The 13048-nt window shown below is 39.1% G+C and overlaps 1 protein-coding gene across 16 annotated transcripts in view; it reads right to left on the bottom strand.

The window, feature by feature from the left end:
- Window positions 1–12449, bottom strand: part of MFF (mitochondrial fission factor) — a 32991-nt gene extending 20542 nt beyond the window's left edge. For 12 of the 16 annotated variants that reach the window (XM_055290814.2, XM_055290817.2, XM_055290821.2 and 9 more), the window contains exons 1-5: window positions 12301–12440; window positions 8761–8872; window positions 7767–7944; window positions 6379–6599; window positions 4956–5125 (exon numbers count right to left, since the gene is read on the bottom strand). In XM_055290814.2, the coding sequence (XP_055146789.1) occupies window positions 4956–5125; window positions 6379–6599; window positions 7767–7804 (429 nt within the window). In that variant the 5' untranslated portion in view covers window positions 7805–7944; window positions 8761–8872; window positions 12301–12440. Of the gene's footprint in view, window positions 1–4955; window positions 5126–6378; window positions 6600–7766; window positions 7945–8760; window positions 8893–12300 lie in introns of all 16 variants that reach the window. The other 4 variants (XM_055290815.2, XM_063645751.1, XM_055290819.2 and 1 more) reach the window with 4 other exon arrangements.
- Window positions 12450–13048: the final 599 nt, after the last annotated feature.

Raw genomic sequence — 13048 nt, 5'->3', positions numbered from 1 at the left:
CCCAAGTTAAATTTGATTGTTCATAAATTCCTGGGCAAGTAAATGTCCTCTAGGTTTTTTGATGGCTGATTCTCTCAGTCTGTTCAAAGCCCACTTCTTCTTCAGGAATCTACTCAGAGCCTTAGTGTTTTTTCCTCTGTACTCATCCCCATTTTCTGTGGGACTTCTATGCAGAAGAGGGAAAGGTACAAATTATCAATGTAGACTGAACAGTTGGGATAAATATCTTCCCTCTCCAACATGTTCACTGTCCAAAATTTAAAATCACGAATCATGGAGAGAACAGTTAAGCCAGTGACTGCGGGCTTTGGGAAGGACACATAGCCCAATTTGTCAGGAGTGACGAGATCATGCTTGTGCTAAGAGGGCCATAAAACTGTAGCTATACAAAGAATGCAAGTGTACATCTCTGAATTTTCCATGCATGAATGTATATACATATATACAATTCAGCTTTTCCTCTTCTCTCCAGACTTTTGCTCCATTCTGCTCATTGCAGTCCCAGCTCCTCTTTCCAGAAGTGATGAGGAAGGAAAAAGAAGTCAAGAAACCATCACTGAACTGTGATCAGACCCATATTCATGAAGTTCTTGATTTTCTAAGCTTCCACAGGACCCTTTTAAATACTCACTCAGTCCCTGGGAGCCCTTCTGCATTTGTTTTAGGATATGTCATATAGCTATGGTTTTTTGCTTCACATCCTTAGCATTGTCATATCAATTGAACTGGGCACCAATAACCATCTGCTACTTCTTTACGGTAGAATTACAGGTCTAGGGCCTTCTGTTAGACATTCATGGCTTTTGTGTTATCCTTCAGATTCTAAGGCTGCTGCTTTCTAAGTATAATCTGTGTTAAGGGTGGATCTAGCTAGATATTTCTTCCACTCCTCGCTCTGGCTGTACACTTTGGACATAACTGCTGTAGAATTTGGCATCCTGTGGAGGATGCCATTTGATGGCTTCTGTATAAAGCTGGCATGGCTTGGAGATAGTTCCATTTCTGAAACCACTCAATGCCTTTACTCTTCTCTTCCAAAATCAGGTCAGATTTATATATGCCAACTGATTTTGCTCCTACCAGATTAATTCCTAACTATTGACAATTCTTGTGTATATCTGGGGTTCAGTGCTCTTCCAAAGATTTATTATAGAAATGAATAGTATTCTCATACTTCTCTGAAGTAAGAGATGCCAACTTGGGCAAAAGCTTTTATTCTCTATCTTTAGACCAGTCTGTTTTTTCTTCCAACTTCAATGGACTTCTCACAAAGCTCTTAGGGTTTATTGTAGCTGATTTTTTCAAAGCACATCATGGCTTGATTGATAGGATATAATGGCAGAGTCCACATCTTTGACTTAGTCACATTGTTCAAGGCTGTGTCAAATCTTCTTACAGGCAGCATTTTCCAACTCTTTCTTTACAGTTCTTCCTTCTTGTTCTCTGGAAGATCTTTCCTCACTGGCTCCAGTTTGGATTCCTTTTTGAGAAGAGGTGGTAATGTCAGTGTTACAGCTTCTTTCTCCTCATTCACACTGCCCAGTCTACTGTAGGAACACTGAAAACTGTCATGACTTGGGCATTTTGTATTTCATGCCCAGATCACATGGTTTATTGAACAGTTGCTTTGTTAGTTTCCGGCAGACAGAATCACCAAGCAATGGTTTTATCTTAGAGTTGATTTCCAAATATTGGTGGAGATTAGGCATATTGAAAGTGTTTGTCAACTTCTTCCTTTCCAGCCAAGCCTCAGATTTTTAAACCCTCTTTGAGCTAAGGGATTATTTATGTTATGTTTTAAGCCCTCCTCAAGGGCTCACCTAGATTCTTTAAGCCAGTTTAAGAACTCGGGTACAATTGCTTTCTACAAATTTATCCCTTGCATCAATCAGGCTTTCAGAAAACAATTTTATAGGCTTCCTCATAAGCCTTCTCCTGGTGGTCTCCTTTCTTGAGATAGGTCAGTGGTTTTCAGTAGGGGGTGATCTTGCCCTGTAGAGAACATTTGGCAATGTCTGGAGGTATTTTCTTTTTTATTTTAAAACACACATAACATATACAATTTTAACCATTTTGAACTGTACAATTCAGTGGCATTTAGTACACTCACAATGTTGTGTAATCATACTATCTAGTTCCAGAATATTTTCATCAGCCCAAAAGGAAACCCCATACTGATTAAGCAGTCACTCTCAATTCCCCTCTCCTCTAACCCCCTGGCAACCACTGCTCTGTATCCTGTCTTCATTCATTTGGCCACTCTGGATATTTCACGTAAGTAGAAAAATGCAATATATGGCCTTTGCTGTCTGGCTTCTTAAACTTTACATGTTTTCAAGGTTCATCTATGTTGTGGCATGTATCAGTAGCTTTTTTTTTTTTTTTTTTTTTGAGAGACAGAGTCTGGCTCTGTTGCCTAGACTGGAGTGCAGTGGTGCAATCTTGGTTCACTGCTACCTCCGCCTCCCGGGTTCAAGTGATTCTCCTGCCTCCGCCTCTGGAGTAGCTGGGATTACAGGCGTCCACACCACCATGCCTGGCTAATTTTTGTATTTTTAGTAGAGACAGGGTCTCACCATGTTGGCCAGGCTGGTCTCAAACTCCTGACCTCAAGTGATCTGCCCGCCTCAGCCTCCCAAAGTGCTGGGATTGCAGGCATGAGCCACCGCACCCAGCCAGTACCTCATTTTTTTATGGCTGAATAAGAGTTACTATATGGCTAGATCATGTTTTGCTTATCCATTCATCAGCTGATGGACATTTTAGTTGCTTCCACCTTTTCGCTATTACAGACATTTTTGGATATCATGACTTGGAAGATGGTAATGGCATCTTGTAGACAGAGATCACGAATGTTGCAAACATTCTACAGTGCAAAAAGATGGTTCTCACCACAACAAGGAATTTTCCAGTCCAAAAAGCCAACAGTGCTGAGGTAGAGAAACGCTGGCATCCACTGCAGAATGATTACTACAGGGCAAATGTTCTGTGGATCTCACTTTATAGATTCTGAGTAACACCTGAATGAATCGTCAATGTTATCAGCACTCAGGGCCTTACTGCTTCTCCATTTCAGTCGATTTCTAGAAGCTACTAGAATCCTGGCTCCCTTACTCCTTCCTCCCTTGCTCACTGCAGTTGAGTGCTTGTTGAAGGCTACTGGACCCTTCTATAAGCTTGTATAAACTTGAAGTCCAAACCATCATCTTTGCTTTCAATAGGCAGCTGGTATTAATCTCAGAAACTCCTCTTTCATTTCAGGATCTGGCTCCTGCCACAGGATTTTAACTCTTTCCTAACAATAACATTTATACATATTGAGCTTTTAACACGAATTAGAACATGCATTATTACATTTAATTCTCATAATAATCTTATGCACTTGGCATTATTCTTATCTTTATTTCAGAGATAAGCCCAAGGACTGTTAAATAACTTGCCCAAAGTTATGTGGTTGGTAAATGGCAAAGTAGGTCTTCAAAATTAGGTCTAATTTTCACACAAACTTTTTTATCCCAGTGTTATACACTCTGGACATCTATCACATTTGACTAAATATCACAATTAATGCAGGCATGAACCCTGTAGAGTCTTAAAGCCTGGGTCTACTGAGGGAAATCCTGGCAAACTTTCTTCACTCACTCTTAAAATAATCACTCAGGGAATTGCTTGGGTTGCTTTCAATCAGGAGAAGCAGAAAGACCAAAAGAAAAACCCAAAGAATACAATAAGGAGCATTTCTTTCCTGGCAAAATCGTCACTGTAAGACAATTATTTTCACAAGTATAATTCCCAAGGAACTTTGGGGAGAAAGCTGGGCCTCAAACTGGGAGCACACTGGATACTTTTGCTTTATGTAACCATCTTGGTAACTTTCATTATTTTCTGCTATTAAAGAATTTTATATCTTCTACATGTGTTGATGTCTTTCCCTCACTCATATCATTGTCCTGCTGAAACTAGACAGACAGTAAACTTTTTGAATGCAGGAACTATGTCTCATTAATTCTTATACTGCATATAGTATCTCAGAGATAAAAGTTAAAAAATGTTTGTTAAATAATACAATTCTGCAAGTATCTTAGTGCCTTTTTGTCATGTAAAGGCTCAGATTTAGTGCTTTTCACCAAACAAATACCTAGAATATCCAAACTGTGAGCATATTACCTCAATTATGTCAGCAGAAACTTACAATCTAAGAACCTAATCCTAGAAAATTGCATTGCCCTAGACAGTATGGGTGCTTCACCCTCTTTGGAAAGGATTACATGCAGAATGAAACCAGACACAAGCAGTACTATTATTAATAAAAATATATGTTTGCACATTGTCTTATACTAGCTTCATGACAACATGTTAGAAGTTCAGAAGCTATATGAAAAAGATGCAACTCCAGAAATCATCACGGCAAAGAAGCTTCAAAGGTTAGCTGTAAGTCAATGGCAAAGGCAGGATTCGAACTCTGTTACTAACACCTTGTTAGTCTACACTGCTACATTTAGGTCAACTGGCATATTAACGTGATGCACTATAGTAGCTAACTCAGTAGAAACTTTTAATCAAGTAGCGAGAATGGGTAGTGTCAAGCGAAAAAGGGCTTTCTTTGCCCTGTTTGCTGACTGATTTTATAACAAAATGATACATTTACTTTTTACTGCTAAACTTCCCCACATTTTCTTATTATTTAACAAGTAACACCCATAAAGCCCCTTTCTTCAAACCACAGGAACTTAATAATACGTTCCACAAAATTTACATTTTCCTAAAACATAACATTCAAATTTTAAAAATAGCATAATAACTTATTTGGCACATTTGTAAATTAGAATTATTAGTAATGTTCCATATGGAAAGCTTTCATGACATATTGCTAAAGATATGATAAAGCCTCTTCACTCTTCTTTTACCTTTGTCTACATTATTTCAAATTCCAGTGATATTAAAGTTCTACTTACTTCTTCATTTTGAGGGGTTGTAGGAGGTCTTTCTAAATCCAGAAAATCTAGTGGTCTTTCACTCAGCGTAAGTACACGAGGTGGTGTTTTCAGTGCCAGGGGTTTAAAGGGAGTTGACTGAATAAGGTCAAGATCCGCTGGTCTTGAAAATGAAACATCTTCATTATTTCCTAGGAGTTTTCAAGAAAAGAGACAAAGAAGAGAAAAGCGGGAGGTTTTTTAAAAAGACAGTGATTTTTGTTAAAATGTATTTACCTTCTTCTGCTTTTGAATTATACCTCCCAATAAGCATTAGTTTCTTTCAAAATATGCTTCCAGCGTATTGACATTTCACTAATATTTATCACTGTCATACAGAAATAAGAAATTATGCAATGCACAATATATGACCAAAAAACTGATATCTAGAATATATAAAACTCTTACAACACCCAATTTTTTAAACCGACAAAACATTTGAATAGATACTACACAACGAATATATATAAATGGCCAAAAAGCACATGAGCAGATGTTCAAAATTATTAATAATCAGGGAAATAGAATTAACATCGCAAGATGGCATTACATGCCCACTCAAACAGCTAAAATAAAAAAGACTGACAACACAAAATGTTGGCAAGGATGTGGAGCAACTGTAACTCATTCATCACTGATGGAATGCAACATAGTACAAGAATTTGGAAAACAGTTTAGCAGTTTTTAAAAGTTGAAAATAACTCACAGTATATAATCCAGCAATTTCACTCCTAAAGATATGAAAACATATGTCCTCACAAAGACTTGAACCTGAATATTCACAGTGGCTTTAATCCTAACAGCTTCAAACAAAAAGCAATCAATGAATGAAGATGAAGGAAAAACAAATTATGGTGTATCCAAACTGAAATATTACTCAGTAATAAAATTGAATGAACAACTGATACATGCAACAACAGAAGAATCTCAAAAACATTACACTGAACAAAAGAAGACAGATAAGAGTATATACTCTATGATTCCATTTACATGAAACTCTAGGAAAGACAAATCTAGTCTCTGGCTATAGAAAGGAGATCATGGTTGCCTAGAGTTGAGGGGTAGGGACTGAGTGAGAAAGAGGCACAAAGGAACCTTGTAGAGTAACAAAAATGGTATCTATTTGGACTGTGGTGGTGGTTATATGGGTGTTCACTTTTGTCAAAACTCATCAAGCACACAGTTAAAAATGTATATATTTTATGTGTGTAAAACCTCAATAATTAGTCGAATCACTAAAAACTACTGTTTGAAATTCAGACTATAATAATGAATAGAAATTTCAAAAGTATAAAGTTGCATTTTCCAACTCCTTTTCTAAATAACATTGAGAAAACTCAAAAGTTTTCATAGAAACATATAAAACAAAGATTTAACAGCAACCTTCTGAGGAAAGGTGAAATACCTGCTACAACAATCCTCTCCGGAACTTGCATTATCACGCTAGCATTTGGAACTCCTTCTTGGAATCCTTGTTCCAGGTCAGCATTTGGCGGTGCTACTTTTAACTTTTCTGGGACCCTCATTCGCTGACTAATGCCTTCGGTATATTCCATTTCGTACTGAATTCGACTAATTTCTGCCATCTCAGCAGCAGTGGGAGAAGGAAATGCTGCCCCACTCACCCTGTGGGAGAAAAATTTAAAGACAAGGCTGACTGTTAAAATGTCAGTCTCCTCTACGTAGTGAAGTTAGAAGACAATACCTTATAGAAAGAGCGAAAGGAAACTTCTCATTTGCAAGTACTGAACACATACAAAGCAAAAATAAAAGATGAAAGAAAATGTCTTCCTCAACAAAATGCCTTCTTACTTATCAGCTGAAATTGTACCTTGAGGATATTGCTTAGGAGCAAATTTTTAAAATTATTATAGAATTGGCCGGGCGCGGTGGCTCACGCTTGTAATCCCAGCACTTTGGGAGGCCGAGGCGGGCGGATCACGAGGTCAGGAGATCGAGACCACGGTGAAACCCCGTCTCTACTAAAATATACAAAAAATTAGCCGGGCGCGGTGGCGGGCGCCTGTAGTCCCAGCTACTCGGAGGCTGAGGCAGGAGAATGGCGTGAACCCGGGAGGCGGAGCTTGCAGTGAGCCGAGATTGCGCCACTGCACTCCAGCCCGGGCGACAGAGCGAGACTCTGTCTCAAAAAAAAAAAAAAAAAAAAAAAAAAAAAAAAAAAATTATAGAATTACAACACAAATGTGTACATACACATACACACACACTCACTCTCTGCGTAAATAAATATGCATGCTGCTTGTAACTAAAAAAAAAAAATGCCTGCAATAAAATTTAAACTTAAATTTCCTCATCAATTTGAGGGAAAGCTGCTTGGACTTTAAAATTATAAAATTAAAAATTACTGTCATGCATGAAAAAATAAAACCTTTAAATGACAAATGCATCTGGTATTCAAAACCTTTAAATGACAGATGCATAACATTAACTCTGAATTTACTAAAAAAGAAGATGCAACTCCCTGAAAATCACATCATACAAATGAAAACTTCTCCTAATGACTGAGATGCAATGAATACCAAATTTAGAATTTGTAATAATAAATCCTCATATTTGTATTCATTTTTGGAGGGACTGAAAATTTTACACTATTAATTTGTATTTAATACCATATTTACATGTGTTTTTTTTTAATGCAGTAGAAAGAATGTTGCCGCCAATACACAAGCTGATAAAAATGTAAAAGAGCATGGTTAGCCTATGGCAGTAAGCTTTAAAGCCATTGTCTCTCAAACCTATAATACCAGCTCAACTGAATAAAATTTCACTGACCTTCCTAGTGGTGTGTCACTGCTTGTTCCTTTACTCATTTAAATACAGTAAATACACGTCTATAATAGCTATTAAAATACTGCTACCCTGCAGTTCAGTTTACTTTACACAACAATTCCCCTACACATCTGAACTTTTTTTGGAGGTGTACATAACAACACGGACACTGCTTTTCCAGCTGTAAAAAAGAAAGAATAAAAATCAGTATTTCAACAATTCATTTCATAAGAAAACTATGAATAAAAGTAAATATCTACGTAAAATGACTTTTGGATTTGAACATGGCTTAGGGCTTGATTTGAGAAACCAATTGTCAAATCTATCCTAAGAAGAGTTTTTCTATACCTCAAAAATCATGAAGACAGTTTTAAGCACAGTCACCGTCTTATGATTTTGCAAACAGGATACAGAGAAGCTGTATCAAATGTATATACAAATGTGAAGTCAGATTCGAAGAAAACAATACTGCCATAAAACTCCTCTAATCATTACACTCCAAAGGGGAAAAATCCTTTTTTAAGACTAAGCCCAAATGAATAAATCATGAAGGGAATACAAGGGGTAAAAAGTAAATGTAACTGAGGCAGCCTACATATTTGACGTGTAATGGTTTCTTTAAATAAAAATAAACTTCAAAATTTAGTGTAAACTTCAAATGGAAATTACACTAAATTTTCAACAAAAACATTATATATAAATTAAGGGCATAAAAAGTTAAAGACAGTACACATGACTCTACCATGGCTAAGGTATTTCCTAAACTCCATGCTGGAGATATAGGCCCACCCTAAGCCCCTGCCTCACTGAGATGCCTAGGAGAGCTCTTAGAGGTTGCTCAGGATGCTCAGCCCCAGCAACTGGTTTGACTATGACTGCTAACTCACATCTTTTATTCTTTATCAAAAAATCTCTGGGGACATAGATCTTTAAGGATTTGGCATGCAGACGATTTAAAGACTAAGAAAGTAAGCCAAAAGGGACAATTTTTACTCACAAATGTGTACCAACTACTGCTTGCTATTTGGCACTATCTGCTTCTGTGCTTCATATTAAATCCTTTAACTTGCTTCAATGTGCATGTGCTGGATTGAGAGCCACTTTTGTCCCTGGGGAAGAAAAACAGGGGCTAATTGAGAAACTAGATGATACCACTACTAGGGATTCATTACTGGAAATTCTCCAAATAGTAACAGTCACAAAGATGCACAACCTGACATCAAGAGACCAGTAAGAGAAGAAAGAAAGAAAAAAATTAAGCTTACCACCAATCCTAGTTCCACAGATGGGGTCCTACAACTATTCATTAGTTAAGGCAATATAAAAGACTAGCTCTGTCATTGTTTCTGATTTGTATTTAGAAAAATGTGGCAGATGAAAAATATGTAAGTTTAAATGAATCTAATACTTATGTATTACATATACTTACGTATATATATGCATATAGGTACACATATATACTTATATATATGCATATAGGTACACATATATACTTATATATATGCATATAGGTACATATATATGTATACTTATGTATATATATGCATATAGGTACACATATATGTTAAAGAGGAACAAATGAATTGGTTAATTTTTTTTTTTTTTTTGTCACCCAGGCTAGATTGCAATGGAGCAATCACTGCTCACTGCAGCCTTGATCTCAGGGGCTCAAGTGATCCTCTTACTTCAGCTTCCTGAATAGCTGGCACTACAGGCATATGCCACCACACCCAGCTAATTTTTGTATTTTTTGTAGAGACAGGGTCTTACTATGTTGTTCAGGCTGATCTCAAACTCCTAGGCTCAAGAAATCCTCCCGCCTTCATCTCCCAAAGTGCTGGGATTACAGGTGTGAGCCACCGTGCCCGGCCTGTTTAAATTTTCATTCACTTACCAATGTTAAAATTTTGAACCAGTAATGCATGTACTCGGTACAAAGTACGCAAGCTATACAGAGAAAAGGAAGTGTCCCACTTCCAATCCTATCCTTAGCCACCCAGGTTCCCACAGGCAACCTTTATAATCAATTTTTGTGCATCATTCTAGATGAGATACTCTTCTAATACTTGTGTGTATCTCAAGCATAGCAAAAGCTCATATTCAGAACTAACACTGAAAAGAGCTACCTCAAAAAGATTATAGCCTTTGGCCATTATAAATTGAAGTTTTATAATAATAAACGAGAAGCAAGTGGCTAGAACCTCGGTATCTCCTTGAAATGTGCTTTCTCTGCATTCCATTCATTGCATTTCAGTCTTCTTATGAACTTTCTAGTAGTACATCTCATAAGTCTCACTAGTCTATTTCATTCTATAGCAACATCTTTTCTTACGAGAATCTCTGAGTTTGTAAAAAACTATTGACTTAGAAAATAAAGGTGGATGCTGAAATGCCAACTTCTGGAAAAAGCCAAATTCTCCTGTAGCTGAACTACTCAAATTTAAAAAGTAACAGGAACTTTTCTACCAAGATTTAACACTGTACTATCCCAATTATTGGGTTTTCTGCTTAAAACCAATCAAAATCTGATTTTTTTTTCTCCCTCGTTAGACTGTGGCATTTCTGATAATATCTTTTGGCAAAAAATAAACTTCTCATTTGGTGTTGATATGTTAATTCCAGAAGTTTTGTAACTTAAAATCCAGTAGGCAACCAGTAAGTGATTCTGTTACATAACATAACAAACGAGGCAAAATCTCTCTTAGAATCACAGATGATTTCAAATTTCTACTTTCTAAGCCCAGTGGTTCCCAAACACCAGTAACTAACTTGCCAACTTCATGGGTTTTTTTCCCCATATTCACAGAGTACATTAACTTTTTGCTACAGTTAACTTTTTTTAACTTGACTTTTTAAAATAAAAAAAGTATTGTAAAAGAAAATTTCGTATCACTACCTTAAACCATGGCTGTACATATATAAACACAGATTGCAAAAACATCCTATTACAAAAAAAATCCTCATCCACATACCGCCTACAGTCAAGTCATATGCCACTAGCGAAAAGTGTACCAATTTTGGGACACAATGATTCCAGCCCAACTTTCTCATTTTCTGTACTAGAACACTGGAACCCAGAAAGCCTCGGAAGTCACCGAAACAGCTTGAGTCAAACTGACTGTGGTTGCAAATGTTTATGAACTTTTCAAAACCAAACATACACACAAACAAAAACCAAAAAAAAACCCTCCAGTTCTTTATCACCTACTGTGTGGACCTAGTTCACATAGATGGGCCACTCTGCACACCCTGTTTCAGTTCTCTTTCAAAGAAACTGTATTTAAAAAGTCACTGCAAACTTTGAAAACTATATATTAACTTTAAAATAAGGTTATGAACCCACAGAAAAGTTTCAACACCAGAAAAGAGGAGAGCGAAGACTAAACTTTGCAATTCTGAAAGGAGGCAGCTCTATCAGACAGGAAGGGAGAGAACACAATTTCCTTTTGGAAAGAATAGCAAAACCAATATACAAGCCTTTGAAACCAAAAGATAGCAGGTCCCCCAAGCAATTTAATTGCATGGGAGAAGACTACTAAGTATAACTAAATCGTCCTAATTTTCCTAAGGGTTTTTCTTTTGGGATCTCATTAGCTAACGGAATTGAGGCAGAAAAAATGTTTTTCGCGCAGGTAGAGAAAACATTCGTGATCATTCTAAGTCTCTCGGTGGATGAGAGGCCTGAATACAAATAATTCTATATTTGGGCAGAAGGGCCAGAAACCTTCTTTTTTTCCCCCTTTAATGTTCTCCAGTGAAAACATGTCACTTTTGAAAGGGTGCTCTTCCCTCGAGAATGCCCTTTGCTTCTAACTTTGTGGGAGTTAGACAGCGGTGTTCTTTTACAATAGTAATAATAATAGCACACGTCCTGCAGAGGAAGGTCAGAAGCTCGGCGCAACAGGAACCGCAGCTTTCCTCCGGCTTCCCAGCTCCTGGAAGGAAACCCGAGAGCAACTGCCAGCAGCCACATCTGCGAGCAAGGATGCTCACAGACGGACAGGGTGGCCCGCAGCCACCCGCGATGCCACAACCTGGGCTTCCAATAAGGCCCTTCTTTTCCAAAATGTACTTGCCACAAAACAACACAAAAACCTCCTTTTAAACAAGGCAGGTTTAAGGTCATCCTGTAAGGTGTCAGGGCCTTGGCAGGGAAGGATGAGTGAAGACCTGCAAAGCCCGGCGTTCACGCTCACGGGACTCCCGCTGCTTTCCAAACCCCTATTTTCCAGTCGGGAAAGTTCGGGTCAATCCACAAAAGGAGACGCCGAACCACACAGGGTGAAGAGGTTCGCCCAAAAACACCTGCAGAAGGCGCTTCTCTCCCTCGCTCTCCTCGGGGACTCAAGGTCCAGGGGAGGAGGAAAGACCAGGGTTGAAGGCAAGAGGCCCGGGGACGGGACTCCGGTCAGGCAGACACTACCGGGGGGCCGGGGCCACCGCGGGTCCCTGTTGGCCGGAGGGTCTCGGCGGCGGCCATAGGCCTGGCAACCAGCTCAGGCGGCGGGTCGCGGGTCGAGAAGACGTCAGCACTCACCCCTGGGCCCACAGGAGGGTCCCGGCGAGGACCGCCGCCCTCCGGCTCCCGGGGCGCTCGAGTGGGCGCTCTCAGAGACCGTTGGCCGAGAGCACGGAGGCGTCCAGGGACGGCACCGGCGGAGCGGCCGCAGAGGGCCAGGGCAGAAGCGCGAAAGGGCAGGGCTGGCCCTTTCAGGGAGCCGTAGCGGAAGTGTGTTCGTGGTCATGTGACGCGGAAAAGGGCGGTCGTGCGGCCCACGCACTGGAACGGGTCCACGGTAAGCGATGCGCGGACATCTTTGTTGTGGGCGAAACGAGGTGACCGCATGTGACGCTTCTTGCGGTTAAGTTTAATTCACACTTCGGCTTTATTAGATTTTGTAGCCTTTAAGAAGTTGGTGTTTGCAAGGTAAACCTTCGGTAGCCAATTAAAATAACTTTTTCAGGACCATGTGCATCAAAATTTCTATGCTGTGAGGCTTAGGAATCCTCATATGTGAATCAGCTCAGCCAGTGATTCCATGCGTTCCAATTTGATACTTCTTAAGCCCTTAGGTGATCAGACTTTGTCTTCCATGAGAATTCCGGGAGAGGAGAAGTTAAGTTTCGCAGTAGTAGCATCGTTTAGCTTTGGGAGAGCACTCTGCTTCTGAACACCCAACCACAGACTCTCCCCCTAGGAAGTCCTTGCTTAGAGCGGGGAAAAATGGTACCCTGCTTGTCAGTATGGGAATGTATTGAAGCCAAATAATGGAATATTTTATATG

The sequence above is a fragment of the Symphalangus syndactylus genome, chromosome 8, assembly GCF_028878055.3.
Source record: "Symphalangus syndactylus isolate Jambi chromosome 8, NHGRI_mSymSyn1-v2.1_pri, whole genome shotgun sequence".
NCBI classification, from domain to species: Eukaryota; Metazoa; Chordata; class Mammalia; order Primates; family Hylobatidae; genus Symphalangus; species Symphalangus syndactylus.
This window is presented reverse-complemented; position numbering and strand designations above follow the sequence as displayed.